Raw genomic sequence first — 16,950 nt, 5'->3', positions numbered from 1 at the left:
CCCCTTGAACTAGAAGGCATATCTGGATTGAGATCGAGAAATCTAGCAGTCGAATGCCTCCCCCTGAAGCTTGAAGTCATCGTGTCAGATGAAAACTGCACAGATTGTTGCGTCGATGGCATCTCCATATTAAGGTCAAAAAAATTGTAGATGAATGGCTTCCCCTCGAACTAGACGCAATGTTAACATACGGATTGTTTGTGGACCCACCTCGGTACATATCGTAAGGAGTTGTGGATGAATGTCTTCCCATTGAAGTTGATGTGCCGACACCATGATGTGGATTTCCCATTATGGCATTAAAATCATTACACATTACTGTAGTCGGGCTGTCAACTTGATCAACTTGTTCAGCCAGCCCATAGTGTGAGCTTAACGGCTAACGCCGAACAACACGCACTTGAACAAACTTTGCATACATCTCAATATCACCGTCAGAATAATTACTTTGAGAATCATCCATCATTTCAACATCATCATTGTTCGATAGTTCGAACGCTGTATAAATTAATGACAACAATGATGTTGGAAATCTGTACTGGAACGACGACATTCTTCTACTACTTCCAACATGAACCTTCCTCGAAATCTTCGTTATCAGCTCCTCAAGAGTTATGTTTCTCTTGAATGATATTTTAACATGTTCATTTGATACTAAAACAATGTCAATTTCATCTTCTCGAATTTCTCCATCATAATAAACAATAGCTGTAAGTCGCGTTATTCTTAGAGTTTAAAAGTGCAACAATATTATATCTGTAAAAAATAACTGAAACAAACCTGATTAAATAAATAATATATGACCAAAAATATAACAGAATAAATTTTTTACACATAAACATAAATAATTTAAATAATATAATTCCATATTATTACCCGCATCACAAAAATATTTCGACGTATGCTCCCACTTTTTAATTCAACAAACACATAAATTAATTGAAAACAATTAGTATAATATTTTTTCAAAACTATAAAATAAATATTATAACAAAATTACCTTATAACGAAAGATCGAACAAACTTCTGAATCAAATATAAGATGATTGTTGGATGTTATTTACTTATTCAAAGGATTGTTGGTGAGAGAGTTTACGGGAGACGGCTATTTATAATCGATAGAGGATGCCTTAAAGCCGAGAAGTTTGGGAAAATAATGCAAGGCGCGGTGCAATTATGAATGTTTGATAATTGAGATAATTGAACAACGCGACCCCTATCCCGCGCCATACACACGTGTGTCCATGTCAGCATAAGGCGCGCCGCAGGGGGCGCCTTATCCCACGTGACGCCAAATCAACGTATAATGCATTGCAGGGGAAAGCCTTAATGCAAAGGGTGTTAGGTCGAGAAATATAGTCTGACCGGTGCCTGATCGGAAATATTAAATTAAAAAGATGATTTTTTTTTGGAAAAACGCCTACAAAATTACTATTAAACTTATCAAATTGTTACAAAAATTTCCTTAAGTTTATTGAAATTTATCACTATTTTATGACACAAAGTGATCATTTTGTAACCGTATAAGTATATTGACCATTTTATAACTTCCCAAATGTAACTGATCATAAATTTCATTTTGACATAGCTTAGTGACTATTTATGTACTTTATTCTAAATTTTATCAAAATGTTGCAAAATTATCATAAATGTATTAACCTACGATTATTATAATGACACGACTATTTAACGCTTACTGATTTTTTTCCTTCAAATTATTTAGGAAAATAGAACTCTAAAAAATAATAAAATAAGTAAGAAAAATTAAACGAAATTCATCCATAAAAAAAAAAATTGAGTACGTGTCACAACAACGATATACGTGTGTGGACATTACATTTAATCACTCAATGAATATAAGTCGAAAAATTAAATTTAAATTTCAAAAGTTAATATCTAATAAACATAAAATTTAAAAGCAATGAATAAAAATGATTATTTAAACACAATTCATTCAAAGTTATTTTAAATTAATATTATTAGGATTAGAAAAAGGGCAAAGTGCACCATGTTTGCTTGTTGTCTAATTCAAAAATCAACCTAAAAGATCCACGAGATTCTGTATGAAAATCTCCACCGATCTTATTTGCTTTCCAAACTGTCAGATTTTCTACCCCTTTATTAACTCACCTTCCCATTGCTTTTTCTCTCGAACCTAACAACATTTTCTTCTTCGCCTTCTTCTTTTAAATCATACATTCGAAAGCTTCAAAAGTGATGGGAATAGCTGTTGAAAAAACCCAGTTTCATGTTCTTGCTGTTGATGACAGTCTCATTGACAGAAATCTCATTGAAAGGCTTCTCAAGACTTCTTCATTCCAAGGTTCCATTTTCTTCTTCATCTTCGTATTCATGAGAATCGAATCGTCGATTGATATTTTCTTTTAATGTGTTTTCCAGTTACTGCTGTGGACTCCGGGAGTAAAGCATTGGAAGTTCTTGGATTAATGATGATGATGATGATGAAGATGAACAAAGGGATTCTGTTTCGTTGGATGAAGATCAAGATCATCAGGATCTGGGAGTGAATTTGATCATCACGGATTATTGCATGCCTGGAATCACAGGCTATGATCTTCTTAAAAGAATAAAAAAATCTTCATCTTTCAAAGACATTCCCGTTATCATCATGTCTTCCGAGAATATCCCATCAAGAATCAACAGGTTCATACCACGAAACCAACACGTTTTCCCAGATTTTTTTTGTATCCAGTGTTTTGAATTTTTTTGATGAATGGATTTTCAGATGTTTGGAAGATGGAGCAGAAGAATTCCTTTTGAAACCAGTTCAATTATCTGATGTAAACAAGCTCAGGCCTCGTCTAATGAAAGGAAGATCTGAAGACATTGATGTTCCCCTGATAGAACAAGGCCAAGTTGTTTGATCAGCACTGGGAATCGATCGATATATTTTATCGGGAAAATTCCTTTTTCTTTTTTACTTTCATTACAAATGCAATGTATATGATTTTAGTTTCTTTTGAAAGAAGAGAGTTGTATATTTCCTTTGTAAATCATTAGCAGGAAAGATATAACTCAAATTTTTTGGTTTAATAACATGATATTTTTCATGTCTGAGTTATTTATTATTTTTCTTTTAAACATGATTCAGATCAAGAATAAATACAGGATTTAGCATTTGAAAGTTTAATTTAATACTAAAAATTTAAAAGCGTAAATTTTAAGATATCAAATATATAAAATTAAATTATTAATAAAAAAAAATATTTAAACTGTATAAAAAATAAAATTTTCCATCTATAAGTCGTACTGTAAGAACTCGATTATAAATTTACTACTTTGTTAATTATTATTTTTCTCTTAAAGACTATTACATGTGAATTAAGTCAAATCATACATAAGATTTTATGCATATGAATTATAAAAAATATATTTAAAAAATTAAAATTAAATCATCATAAAATTATAAAAAATTTAGAACCAAAACCCGAGTCCATGCCTCTATACCAAATGTTAAGGATTCAATTATAGACCTACTATCAAATAATTAGTATAAATATTATATGATAAATAAAATCTTATCTCAACCAGAACTGATCAAACTGAACCGAATAAACCAATAAAATCAGTTTCGATCGTTTTAGTTGGTTTAACCAACTACTGCTTAACCCTAAAATTTCTCACATTTTCTTCCTCTTTCAGTTTCTCGGTTGCCAAACAATCATTGAGCATCAAAATGCACAACCATGTGCAAATATTAAGCAAACCAGAAGATTCAAAGGGATTTTTTCTCAACATACAAAAAATAGTAAATTAGCTTGATTATAATGAAAACAAAAGTCAATTCAAAACTAGACACCTTCCACCCATCAAAACTTACTTCTACGAACTCAAATATTCAACCTAGTTCATCTTACTGATTAGGTCATTGATTTCATCTTCACGATTTCCGGCATCTCCGCCTTCTTTGTATGGCTGTTTCTTCCCTTTGATTAATCCATCTTCTGGCTTGCTCAGCATTAGAGGTCCCATAAAATGAACAACCTCCTTGAAATGTGGACCGACATTCGCAATTTCGTGTACAATGTCTTCTATGCATATAATTCCATACTTCCCCAATGTCTGAAAAAGGAGTTTTGGTTGCAAGGATTAAGAACCTTGGGGGTTAGGACAAAGTTAAAGCTGAAACTTCTTACGGGACTTGGTTACGACAACTATTATACCTGTTCGATTATGTTGTTATCTGTCAGAGGTACTGCTTTCTTGTCGATCCTTGCATATCCCTTCTTGTAAATCAGCTCCTTCACGTTCTTAAGATTAGGATATCTGCATAAAACGATCGTTAGCAATTAAAATCGAAGGTCGTCTATAAATGGCAACTTAAAGAAACAAAAATAAAAGAACTGAACTTTCCAGACGATCCCAGAACTGGCAAACAATGGAAAACTAACAGAATCCTTGTTAAGTTGCTTAAGATTATAGCTAATGATGGTTCGGCCATATGCCTACAACCCTTTTTAAACCTCTAACAATTCTCTAAAGGAAAGCATGTCCAATACATGACAGTCAACAGTTTAGAAAATGCCAAATAACTTGAGGATCATTTGCATGAACTACGGAAATAAGGATGATAATTTGACAAATTCGTCAAGCATAAGCAATGGTTACACATGTCCTATAAGAAGTTGAGGGCTATTAAAGTAGGCATTGATAAAACGACGATACGATATACTAGAGGAAGAAAAGCATCAACACACATGGAGGAACACATTAAAATTTATACAAGTTTTCACAAAATTGGATTCACCATTTTACATTTACCAGGAAAAAGAAAAAGGGGAAGTTGAAAGAAACAAAGGTTGCCTCCATACCCATATGTGACATTCGGCACATGCCCTATAAGAAGTTGAAGGCTATTAAAGTGGGCACTGATAAAATGACGATACGCATATACTAGAGGAAAAAATCATCGACACACATGAAGGAACACATTAAAATTTATACAAGTTTTCACAAAATTAGATTCACCATTTTACATTTACCAGGAAAAAGAAAAAGGGGAAGTTGAAAGAAACAAAGGTTGCCTCCATACCCATATGTGACATACGGTTCCACCTTCTGCAACATCTCCATCACACCCTCACTTGCCTTCACAAAGACACCACTGAAAACTTTCCTCAATCTCAGTTTGTACAAGATCTTCCTAGTTTTTGGATGCATATCATTTTTGCTGCAACAAAGGGAAAAAATCAGATCGAAAATTTTGAAAGGAAAAATATTGAACATGGCCAAGATAAAAAAGGTCACCAACCCTTGAATACGGATGATGAAAAGTAACTTTGACCTCAGTTTTGGTATTGTCAACTTTGGCCTCTTTGCCCTCTGTTTCATTCTGATCAGATCCAACTCCTAAAACCCAAAAATAGATTTAAGATTACCTTAATTAGCTATCTTACTAAGTTGAAGAGTCAGAAATGTGTCGGATACAGATACTTCAAGCAAAATGAAGAGTCCGAGCAACATTAGAAAGTACAACTACAAGGTGCAAGGAGCTGATACAGAGCAACGCTAAGTCCAAATGAGCCTTTTACATTTCAACCTCGAGCTCAGCTTTGAAAAACAGTTAAGCTACACAATACTTGATTAGGATTAACATTATTCAAGTAGGAATTTGAAACTTGACTAGAGCTCAAGTTTGAAAACAGATAAAATGAATCGAATCATATGTATGCATGCATACCACATAAAATAATAAAAATCCAAAATCCATGTTAGGCTCATGGGTTGCTCGATTCAACCGTTAAAGATAAACAAACTTGACTCAATTGACTATTCTACCACCCAAAATCTTGCTGGAGCCCAGCTAAAAAAACAATCAAGCTACAAAAGACTTGATTAGAATTATCATAACCAAAATACTGAACTTGAAACTTGACTCAAGCTAGAGTAAAAACACACAACTTTGAAAACCTGTAAATAAAATCAAATTCCTTTTCGGGCTCATGAGTTGCTGAATTCATGTATTAAAGATATTCAAACACGAGTTAACTCGATCTCTAGCTACTCCGGATTTAACTCAAGCTCCACCTCGAATTTGGAGAAGTGGTGTTTGTGTACTCAACAAGTGCTTTCACTCATATGCAGTTACAAACTTACAGTACAATACTATAATGGACGCCATTACAGTTAGCAGAAGAAATAAAGCAGTAAACTTTGAAAACAATAATTCATAGAATCATATCAACAGCCGATTCAGGAAACAGGAAACGTAATCGACATGATAAAGAGACAACAATTACCTTATCTCTGAACTCTTTTATGAACTGTTCTGGTCTTTTGATGTCGGAAACATAAGATTGCTTCTTGCTTTTCTTCGCTCCATATTTACCCAACTCCAACTGGGTCCTCCTCGTAATCGCTAACTCATCTCTTATTTTCCTTTTTTTCAACACTATCTCCGATACATACGGCAATGGCTGTCCTTCCTCTCCCGTCATCATCTTTCTGTTTTTCATATAATTCTTTTAGAAAAACGGAAAATTTATATATTGGGAAAAAAAATCAGCATTCAAAAAAGAGGCAACAAGAAATTTACTCAGTAAACGGAGTTAAAGTTGGTGGCGCCGCTGATGAACAACGGCGGCGGCGGCAAACGGGTAGAGTATGAAAAAGATGGAAGGGAAATTTAAAAGGGCATAAAAGAATAAAAAAGACTAAACATTTAAGGGCTTTTAGGTTTTTGTGGTCATGTGGGTGTGTTTGTGTTGGCTGCCCCGACCCGGTTTTTCTTTTTGGGAAAATTCCTGTCCAGGCCCAATAAATTTTTCATTTAATCGGCCTAGTCCTTTGGGCCCAATACGAGCCCGATATGATTAAATACATAGCTTATCAATTTTGATTCGAATCTAAACTTATTCTAATAATACGGCTTAATAATAAAAATTATTAAATATTTTAATTAAAACTAAAAATATGAAGAATACATCAACAACAAATTGAACTATTAAAATGAAATACTATATCCCTTAAACAAAAGTAAAATATTTAAATCCTATCATTTGTAAAGTAAATTCATATCATCTTCACATATGCAGTATTGGATCTGATAGTTTGTTAGTGGAAAAAATAAAATATTTTTTAAATATGAAAGATAAATTTTTATTTATTATTATTAAATGTGCATGAATTGAGTTTATACATGACGTGGCAAAATATGATTGATGGATTGACTTTAAAAGAAAAGTCAACAAGTTGAAAGGGCTGTGAAACCAAACAATCAATCATTTTCAACAAACTTTTCCATCAGATTCTTTCCCCCTTCACTCTACACTTTGAGCTCGCTTCCTTCCCACTAATGTCTTTTTCCCCCAGCTGATCCTTCCATTTTCCCTTCGCATTTTCTCGAAAAGAATCCCTCAAACCAAACGGGACCTTACCTTAAAAGCCAAAGGACAAAGAGAATCTTAGGATTTCCCACCTTTTTTTAATCTTTTTTTTCTCTCCAACTTTACTCTCTGTCTCTTTGCTTCAAGAACCTAGAAACCCATTAGGTTTTTCCTAAAGATGATTCAATAGTTTCTGTATTTCTTTGTCTCTTCCGATTTTAGCTCCATTTTAGTTGTTTGATGAAAAGAAGTTGATTTTTGAAGGAAATTTATTTTCTTTTTTTTTTAGTTTTGATTTGCTTGAGGTTTGTTCCCGACGTGGAACGCGGGGTTAGCTTAGCTGCGATCGAGTTAGGGTTTGTTTGAAACGGTTTAATGAGGTTGAAGAAGAGTGAGAGAGGTTTTGATCATGTGTGCGCGGGTGCATTTTAGGGTAGTGATGGATCGGAGTGTGATTGGAGGAATCTATTGTTAGTCGGAAAGGATGGCTGCGGTCAGGGCGGAGCAGTTGAGGGCGGCGGATGTACCAGAGAGGGATATTGAATTGGTATACCTTTGTACTTTGATATTTTCTTAGAATGTTTTAATTATAAAAGGAAATCGATTGGCATGTAATATAGAGTGAATTATGCTATTACGTTTCTCTTTTCTAACGTCTTAGCATGTACAGTGACAATGTAGAAAATAGAAAATTGTTGTTACTATTACTAGTAGCAATGTTGTCTAGATTTCAGATGCAGAACCGTTAAGCATGTTGTTAATTGGGAATTTTTGTTCATTTTTTATTCTGATTGTTGTTGGTGGAGTTTATGGCGTTAGGTGGAATAATTGTTACTTGATACAATGGAAAGGGAAAAGCTTGAGTTTCTCTCTCTCTCTATATGTATGTATATGCCAACATTTGAATGTCAGGGATGTTAATTAGGATAGTGAATATACATATGATAAGGAAACTATAAAATATATCATCAAAATTGTTACGATTGAATAATATCGAAATTAACTGTCATAATTAGCCATAGCTTAGCTGGAGCTTCAGGGTGAAACAAATCTGATGTCCAGAAATATTGTTTCTCTTACATTCTGTATGAAATCAAAACTTCACTGAAATGTGGAGATGTTCTCCAAGTATTATTGTTTTTGATTTCCGGTGAACTTTCTGATTTAAGTTAATGTATGGTATTCACTATGTTTTTTTTATTTTCTTTATTTTAATCTATTTCTTCGTAATTCTTATATATATCCACAACTGGAAATCTTTTCTTTTGATATGAAGTTCAGTTTTCAAGTTGGATTCTATGTTTCAATTCATTTTTTTCATTCTTTTCGTTTACGACAGGCCATCACTGCCATTAAAAAAGGCGCCATTGCTCAAATATGGTCGTAGAGGAAAACCCAAATTTTGCCCCTTCCGGCTGTCCAATGTAAGAGCGAATGCCTTTGAAGATGCATATATTTCTGTTGATAAATCTGCAATTATTAACCATTTTTTCCTGTTAGTAAAAGTCATCTTTGAATGCAATTAGCTCCGCATCTGGCCTACTATTTATTTAAAATGTATCATGATGGGGCTTTCGAAAAGTTGATCATTATTACTTTTTGTGGAAGTTAGATGTCTGAGAAGCTATCATTTTACTGAAAGTGAACAGAAATTCCTTATGTATATACTATACCAGGAAGGGGTGTTAAATGATCTCTTCTTAATGATAGAATAGCTCTGATATGTTTTATGCATATTGGTTCAACAGATATCAGATTACTAAAAATAAAAGGATTATTTTAGCAACCTCAGCATGACTATTTTCCTGAATAAATTAAACAAACTTAATTTAGAAGTCTCGTTACCTAGAATTTCATAAAGCTTGGTGGAGAAGGTTATAAAAATCTAGTCGTATGTGATGATCACCTGAGCTTCCTTTGTGTAAGACGTGCAAGTAAAGTATCTTCTAACAAAATAGTGGCTTTGAATTTTCACTTTTGAGCAACTATTTTTCTTGTATTAACCAGTGCTGGTTTCTCATTAACTAAGTCTGGGGGCTTATGTTGCTTACAAGTTGCAACTCTTAAGTTTTTGATTGTTCCATCAGACCTGTGGTGTATGCATATTGGTACTTAGACCATGCTCTTGTTGTGAGGAAGAAAGGCTCAATTTTAATACAATGGGTAAACTCAAAGCAGGAAAGTGATGATTAAACCTAATTATTAGATTAAATAGCTTTTAATCCTTCCTACCAAGAAAGCCTTAGAATTGGGTTTGAATTCAGTCTTATAAGTAACATTGCAACAGTTATATGTAAAGGCATAAGTGAAAAAATATGGAAATTATTCATGGAAATTTTGTAAGTTGCTGTATCATTGAAGCAATGAACAATTGGAAGTGACCATCAAGCTTGTGATGAAGGGACTTTGTATGAGGGCTGCAATACTTGCTGGATTGCTGTCTCGCACAACTTTTATCTGTTGGTATTTCTTTGCTTTTACTAGATTTTGATGAAGCTTTACGTGTCAATTTTGGTACTATTTGTATGTTACTTTCTTGAGAAAAATATGTGAGGTAATTCAAATGTGCTCACCTGGTAATGGCATTTATTCTGCTTGTGAACGATGTTTTGTTATGACTAGTTGCAAGAAGACTACCATAATATGTCTACACTGAATTTTGCTGGCTGTATTTCATTTCTTTTGTTCCTTTCTGCGAGAACAGTTATCTTGATGTATGCTTCAGCAACCTACTGTAACCTAAAACTTCATTTACCACGTCTTTATCTTCTTCTTCTTTTCAGGATGAATCTGTTCTAATATGGATCTCTGGCAAAGAGGAAAAATACCTTAAACTAAACCAGGTCTCCAGAATTATACCTGGTCAGCGCACTGTAAGTTTATCCCAGTCAATCTTTTCTTTACTCTTGTTGTTACATGTGTCTGTTACTCATATCAAGCATTAAAGACTAAGCCTGCTTAAATTCAACTGATTCTCCGCAATAATGGTTGCAATGTTTTAAGGCTATTGCTTTTAAATATTGTTGAACGAGAGTTTTCTTTTCCTGAATTTCAAGGGGTGTGCTTGTATCTTTTACAAGGAAAATTCTAAATTTGTAAAGATTTTAATAACATGGTATGCTTGAGGTATATTATTGTGTAACCATCTCATCAGAATGCATAATTGTAGCTTACATGTTTTAGTTGCATGACTCGTCAGTTATAATAGATGGATCTAAGCAGCAGTTATTTTTATGAGTTGGAGTACTTTTATTCAAATAAAATATTTTAACCTGGATATGATTAATTGAGTTCCAATTTTAGTTCTAGCAATAAGAAATGCAAATTAGCAACTATTTGATGTTTTGAGTTTTACTGATTGTTTTTTTTCTTTTTTGCTCATTACAGCCAATATTTCAGAGGTATCCTCGACCTGAAAAAGAATACCAGTCGTTTTCCCTTATATATAATGAGAGATCACTTGATTTGGTAAGCACTCCATTTCTTTCAATGCCATAGAGTTGCACACTCGTGCCTAACTTCTAGTTTTTTTATTCTCCATGCATGCATAACATTGCATTGTAAATTAATTACCAAGTTTTTGTTGGATGAAAGTTTTTTATAGTCCATGATCCAACTTCTCTTTTGCACCAGATTTGCAAAGATAAAGATGAAGCAGAAGTATGGTTTACAGGTCTAAAGGCATTGATATCACGCGGCCATAATCGGAAAGGAAGACTTGAATCTAGAAGGGATGGAATTTCATCTGAAGCAACTAGTCCTAAAGAACATACCCGAAGAAGTTCACCTTTAAGCTCGCCATTTGGTAGTGGTGGTAGTTCACAGAAGGTTTCCCCCCTTCCATTTTCTATCGTGTACTTCTATCTTTTATATATTTAATGAGAGAATTCTCTTGTTCCTGATATAGGATGGGATGGATTCCCTTCGCCTTCACACTCCGCATGAGAATCCTCCTAGATCTGGTTTAGAGAAGGCATTGTCTGATGTAATATTGTATTCTGTGCCCCCCAAGGCGTTATATCCTTCAGAACCTGCTTGCAGTTCAACCCATTCTCTGTCGTCAGCAGGTTCAGATGGAACGGCTGGGTACATGAAAGGCTTGAATGGGGATGCTTACAGAGTTAGTTTATCTAGTGCTGTTAGTTCATCAAGTCAGGGGTCTGGTCACTATGAGGGTGATGCTTTAGGTGATGTTTTTATTTGGGGTGAGGGCACCGGTGATGGTGTGTTAGGTGGAAGAATACATAGAATTGGAAATTTTAGTGGTATTAAGATAGATGCTCTTCTGCCTAAAGCTTTGGAATCTGCAGTTCTTTTGGATGTTCAGAACATAGCTTGTGGTGGGCAACATGCTGCTCTTGTAACGAAGCAAGGAGAGGTTTTCTCATGGGGAGTGGAAGCTGGTGGCAGATTGGGGCATGGTGTGGATTCTAATGTCTCCCATCCAAAACTTGTAGATTCTCTTAAAAATATAAATGTTGAACTTGTCACATGTGGAGAGTACCATTCTTGTGCTGTAACGCTTTCTGGTGAAATGTATACATGGGGTGGTAGCTCAGGCAATTTTTCTTTGCTTGGTCATGGGAGTGAAGCAAGTCAATGGGTTCCAAAGAAACTAAATGGACCTTTGGAGGGAATACATGTTTCGTCGGTTTCTTGTGGACCGTGGCACACAGCTGTTGTAACTTCTTCTGGACAGTTATTTACTTTTGGTGATGGAACATTTGGTGTTTTGGGGCATGGTGACCGCAAAAGCATATCTGTACCCAGGGAAGTGGAATCCCTCAAGGGCCTACGCACTGTCCGAGCAGCTTGCGGTGTTTGGCACACTGCTGCTGTTGTTGAAGTTATGGTTGGGTCTCCAAGCACCAGTTATTGCTCTTCAGGAAAGCTTTTTACTTGGGGGGATGAAGATAAAGGTCGTCTCGGCCATGGTGACAAAGAAGCTAGATTAGTGCCAACTTGTGTTGCTGCTCTTGTTGAGCCTATCTTTTGCAAAGTATCCTGTGGGCATAGCATGACTATTGCGCTTACAACCAATGGCCATGTCTATGCTATGGGAAGCCCTGTTTATGGGCAATTGGGGAATCCTCAAGCTGATGGAAAACTTCCTATACGTGTTGAGGGGAAGCTCAAAAGGAATTTTGTTGAAGAAATAGCTTGTGGTGCCTATCATGTTGCTGTTTTAACTTCAAAAACTGAAGTTTACACTTGGGGAAAGGGTGCAAATGGACGGTTAGGTCATGGGGATACAGATGATAGAAGTTCTCCATTTCTTGTGGAAGCTCTAAAAGATAAACAGGTCAAGAGTGTTGTTTGTGGTACAAGTTTTACTGCAGCTATCTGTCTTCATAAATCGGTGTCCAGTGTTGACCAATCAAAATGTTCTGGCTGCCGTCTTCTGTTTAATTTCAAAAGAAAACGTCATAACTGTTATAATTGTGGGCTTTTATTCTGTAATACATGCAGCAGTAAGAAGTCTTTTAAGGCTTCCATGGCACCAAATACTAACAAACCTTATCGTGTTTGTGATAATTGTTTTGCCAAACTCACAAAAGCTCCTGAAACCAGCTCTTCAAACCATTATGCTCTGAGTAGAATAGGAAGTATGAATCAGGGATCAAATGACAGTGTCGAGGAGGTTAAAAGGTTGGATTCAAGAAACCATGCCCAACTTAGTCGAAATGCTTCAATTGAGTCTTCTAAAGGGTTCGACAATGGATCTTCAAGAAACAAGAGATTGGATTTTAATAGTACTCGAGTTTCACCCTTCCCAAACGGAGTTTCTCAATGTGCTCCTCAAAACAACCCCAAAACATCGAATGTTCTATTTGGGTCATCCAAGAAATTTTTTTCAGCTTCTCTTCCTGCTTCACGAATTGTATCTCGAGCAACATCACCTACATCTAGACGATCCAGCCCACATCGTGCTACAACACCTACACCAACTCTGTCAGGAGTTTCATCAAAGAAAGTTGTGGATGATGCTAAAAGGACAAATGAAGGTCTAAGCGAAGAAGTTGTTAAATTAAGGACTCAGGTATTTTCACAATTAAATTATTTGCTGAGAAATGTGTTTTTCTTATTAGTTCTTATGTTTCTCTTTCAATTTTTTCAATATTAGTTGTTAATAGAACTTATCAATGTGCTGTGGGAGAATGGAATAATTTGAGATTCAATAAATTCTGTATGCATATTCATGCTTACAAAGTTAACGACATATCATAAACAGCAAGCTCTTGAGTTTAATATCAGAATGGAATGAACTAAACGGTTTTCTAATCTTTCAACTTTTGTTTTCTGCATGTCGGTGTTAAGTTTGTTTACTGTACTTAATTTTGCCTATCTGATGTAGGTTGAGGAACTTACTTGCAAAGCACAACTTCAGGAAGCTGAGTTGGAAAATACTACTAAACAGCTGAAGGAAGCCATGGCAGTAGCAACAGAAGAGACTGCAAAATGCAAAGCAGCAAAGGAAGTCATAAAATCACTCACTGCTCAAGTAAGTTAACTCATTCCTAAAGCCTATTATGGAGGGTTTTAATTGTTTATTTATTAACACTTTTATTAGTAGTCTTTATTTTCTATAACTTGAGAAGTTGTATCTGATCTTCCTGTAAGCCACCGTCGTCTATGGTAAGTGTTGAATACTAAAAGATCTATGGGGTGGTAAAATTAATAACTTTTTGAAGTATTCATTATCGCTCGAAGAGACCTGGATTTGATGGAAAAACGTCTGCAAATAATTGGTTTCATCATGCTATACCCACTCCATTTAGAGTCCCTGCAATACCTACCTCCTGGCCCACACATGTTGGGACTTAAATGCCATTCATCTAAGCTTCCATAGATGATGAGCCCTTGACCCTTTGTGACCTACTAAATATCTGTTAATACTACCAATAGGAGAAGCTGAAACCTTCCCAAAATGGTTTTTTATGTCCTCATCAACCTTGCTACTTTTGCATCAAATTCCATAATTTAGCTACTTATATTTAACACTAGCAATACTATTTTAGACATTTACAAGATCCTCTATTGTCACATCAATCATGAATATGGGATGCGTGCTTAATGTTAGTTCTTAAAGTTTCTATTGAATTGGGGCTTTTGGTTGGGGTGGAGGAATTTAGTTCTTCAAGGAAAAAAGCTTCTTCTAAGTGTACAAAAGTAACTTGTTTCGGTATCTAGCTGGCTTTATTTGTATGATTTCCTTCATGAAATTTACTAAAACCCAAGTTAGCTTAACAATTGCAGAAGTGTATGAGTATTCTTTGGTTGACAATTAATTTTGTTACACTTCCTTTATATGACCAAAGTACATTTGCTCGGATGAGTAGTTCACCCAATATTTAACAAGTATGCTTAACTGTGGCAGTTGAAGGATATGGCTGAAAGGTTACCAATGGGAGCTGCAAGAAGTAACAATTCACCTTCCTTTTGCTATTCTGGCTCAACTCCTCCTCGGGATGTTTCTTCTACTGGAAGTGACCAATCGGGCGGTCCCATGAGTTGCCATGAAATAGATTCAAATGGACCAAACAGCCTAGTGATTTCTAATGGGTCAGGAACCATTACTAACCACCTTTCAACTCACACTGAAGTGTATCATCTGGATGGAACTGCAAGGAATAGGATCCGAACTACAAAAGTTGAACCCACCCATGGGGATGAATGGGTTGAGCAAGATGAGCCTGGTGTATACATTACCCTTGTTGCATTGCCTGGAGGTATCAAAGATCTTAAGCGCGTTCGGTTCAGGTTTGTTATAACCACTGCCAACTTTCTCCCCTAATTCTGAGTTTCACGGTCTAAATAAACTGCATTGCCAGAAAAAAATATTAGAACGTCAGTTAAAGGGATTAAACCACCAAAATGCATCTGATTAGAATGTTAGTACGTAGTACTCAGCTCCAGTAGGGCACAAGTAATACGCTCTCTGTAGTTTTCCAGCTGTTCCATACCTTACAAGCAGCATCGGCCTCCTATTGCACTCATTGTCTTCGCTGTTTATTTAGGCAAGTAAAACATGAGTGTAGGGTTATTTCACGGATGTGGTTCTTATTCAATTGCACTGTAAATAAAAAACATTTAACTCTGTCTAGAAACATCATTATTCTCAAATCTCATACCGTCTTTTTTTAATCATAAATCTAATTTTTGTTCAAGTTGTTGGTCTTTGATGATCACTTCTATTGCTTGCGAACCAAAGTTCACCATTGTGGAAGCTTTATGAAAAGTAACTGATGGAAGTACCTTTGGAAATCATTTGACAATGGCCATTGTTTCTCGTGATTGCAGCCGGAGGCGTTTCAGTGAAAAACAAGCAGAACAATGGTGGGCAGTCAACAGGGCTAGAATATATCAAAGATACAATGTTCCCTTGGTCGACAAGCCTCCTGTTGGGTTAGCTCATTGACCTGCTGAATCATGCTACAGAATCCAAAGTTCTTCGAGCTTTTGAGGCTGAACCAAGGTAAGATGCCCTCGATTTTGTTTTCGTTTAAGAGGGTACGTAATAGTAGTCCGTCGATGCGAAACATGATTTGAGCACCTAAAATTTCCTCTGCAAATGTATGTCTGTACTATCGTTGATTTAGGAGATAAACAGGGACAAGGGTTGTTAGAATTGATTGAGTTTTTCTGTAAGTAGACCGCAGATTCAAAACAGATTGTAAATGTGTAAGAACTTACCAACCATCAGATTATTTTAAACTTTTTTCATGTTAAAGCAATTTAATCTTTTATTTAAAATTATTATATATGATATTATGTTCAACTAATTTATTAAAAATATTTAAAATTCTAGTCAATTATTATATATTTTCCTGACTAAATATCAATTATTATATTTTATAAATAATTATATTTGCCGAAAGAATTATAACTTCTTACAGTCAACTTTAAAAAATATTTGAAAATGCCAGTAATAGTATAGTGATACCATCCACATCTACCAATTAGATTAAGTGCTATTTTATTTGACAACTTTTAATTTATCCATTTAATTAATATAAACCAGGTCCAAACCGTTAAATCGATCGAATTAAAAAACAAATTATTAAACTACGTCTAATGTATTTTCTTGTTTTTTAGAATTATTAATATTTAATTCTCATACATTTGTTGAGTTCTAACGTATAAATCTTTTGAGTAATTTAGTAATTGTTTAATATCACATCAAGACTTTCTATATTGTGTATTTCATATAACTCTAAGCTTTAATAATTATTGTTTTATTTATTTATTTTTAATAGTCTAAGATAATTATAAGATAATATTTATTCAGAATTATCTTAATTATTATTTTATGTAGTTTTAATAGGAGTTTCAAGAAGAAAAATTTTAAGTCATAGTTTGATCAGTTTAGTTTAGTTATGGAATTAAAATTGTGTTGTTGGTAAGCTTGTATTTACATTTTTATAAATGTAAAATTATAAATAGAAAATTAAAAATCATAAGTCATTTGATTTGAAATATGTCCTTGTATCAATGACTGATAAATTAAGTTGTGTACGAAATTGAATAGGTGTGATAATTTGAATAATATAAAAAAATTTCATTTAAATTATTTAACGATTAAATAAGCAAAAATATAAAAAAA

The 16,950-nt window shown here is 34.6% G+C and overlaps 1 protein-coding gene and 2 pseudogenes across 3 annotated transcripts; 2 read left to right on the top strand and 1 right to left on the bottom strand.

The window, feature by feature from the left end:
* The first annotated feature begins 2,166 nt into the window (after positions 1–2,166).
* Positions 2,167–2,899, top strand: LOC120213147 (annotated as a pseudogene).
* A 756-nt stretch (positions 2,900–3,655) lies between these two features.
* LOC120213146 (60S ribosomal protein L7-1-like) lies at positions 3,656–16,184 on the bottom strand. Of its 3 annotated transcripts, none has more exons than XM_039211295.1 (6): positions 6,557–6,646; positions 6,261–6,465; positions 5,273–5,370; positions 5,054–5,191; positions 4,185–4,287; positions 3,656–4,083 (listed from the first exon to the last, which is right to left on the bottom strand). In XM_039211295.1, exons 2-6 carry the CDS (start codon positions 6,459–6,461, stop codon positions 3,865–3,867), a joined length of 759 nt encoding a protein of 252 aa, XP_039067226.1. In that variant the 5' UTR covers positions 6,462–6,465; positions 6,557–6,646; the 3' UTR covers positions 3,656–3,864. The 3 variants fall into 3 exon arrangements, with proteins under 3 accessions (XP_039067226.1, XP_039067225.1, XP_039067224.1); XM_039211294.1 differs by lacking the exon at positions 6,557–6,646 and adding an exon at positions 16,180–16,184 and having other exon boundaries at positions 3,657–4,083; positions 6,261–6,482; XM_039211293.1 differs by lacking the exon at positions 6,557–6,646 and having other exon boundaries at positions 3,657–4,083; positions 6,261–6,519.
* Positions 7,292–16,027, top strand: LOC120213145 (annotated as a pseudogene).
* Positions 16,185–16,950: the final 766 nt, after the last annotated feature.

This window comes from Hibiscus syriacus, unplaced genomic scaffold (assembly GCF_006381635.1).
Source record: "Hibiscus syriacus cultivar Baekdansim isolate YM2019G1 unplaced genomic scaffold, ASM638163v2 tig00110020_pilon, whole genome shotgun sequence".
Lineage (NCBI taxonomy): Eukaryota > Viridiplantae > Streptophyta > Magnoliopsida > Malvales > Malvaceae > Hibiscus > Hibiscus syriacus.
Note: the sequence above shows the minus strand (reverse complement) of the source record. Positions and strands in the feature narration are given on the sequence as shown.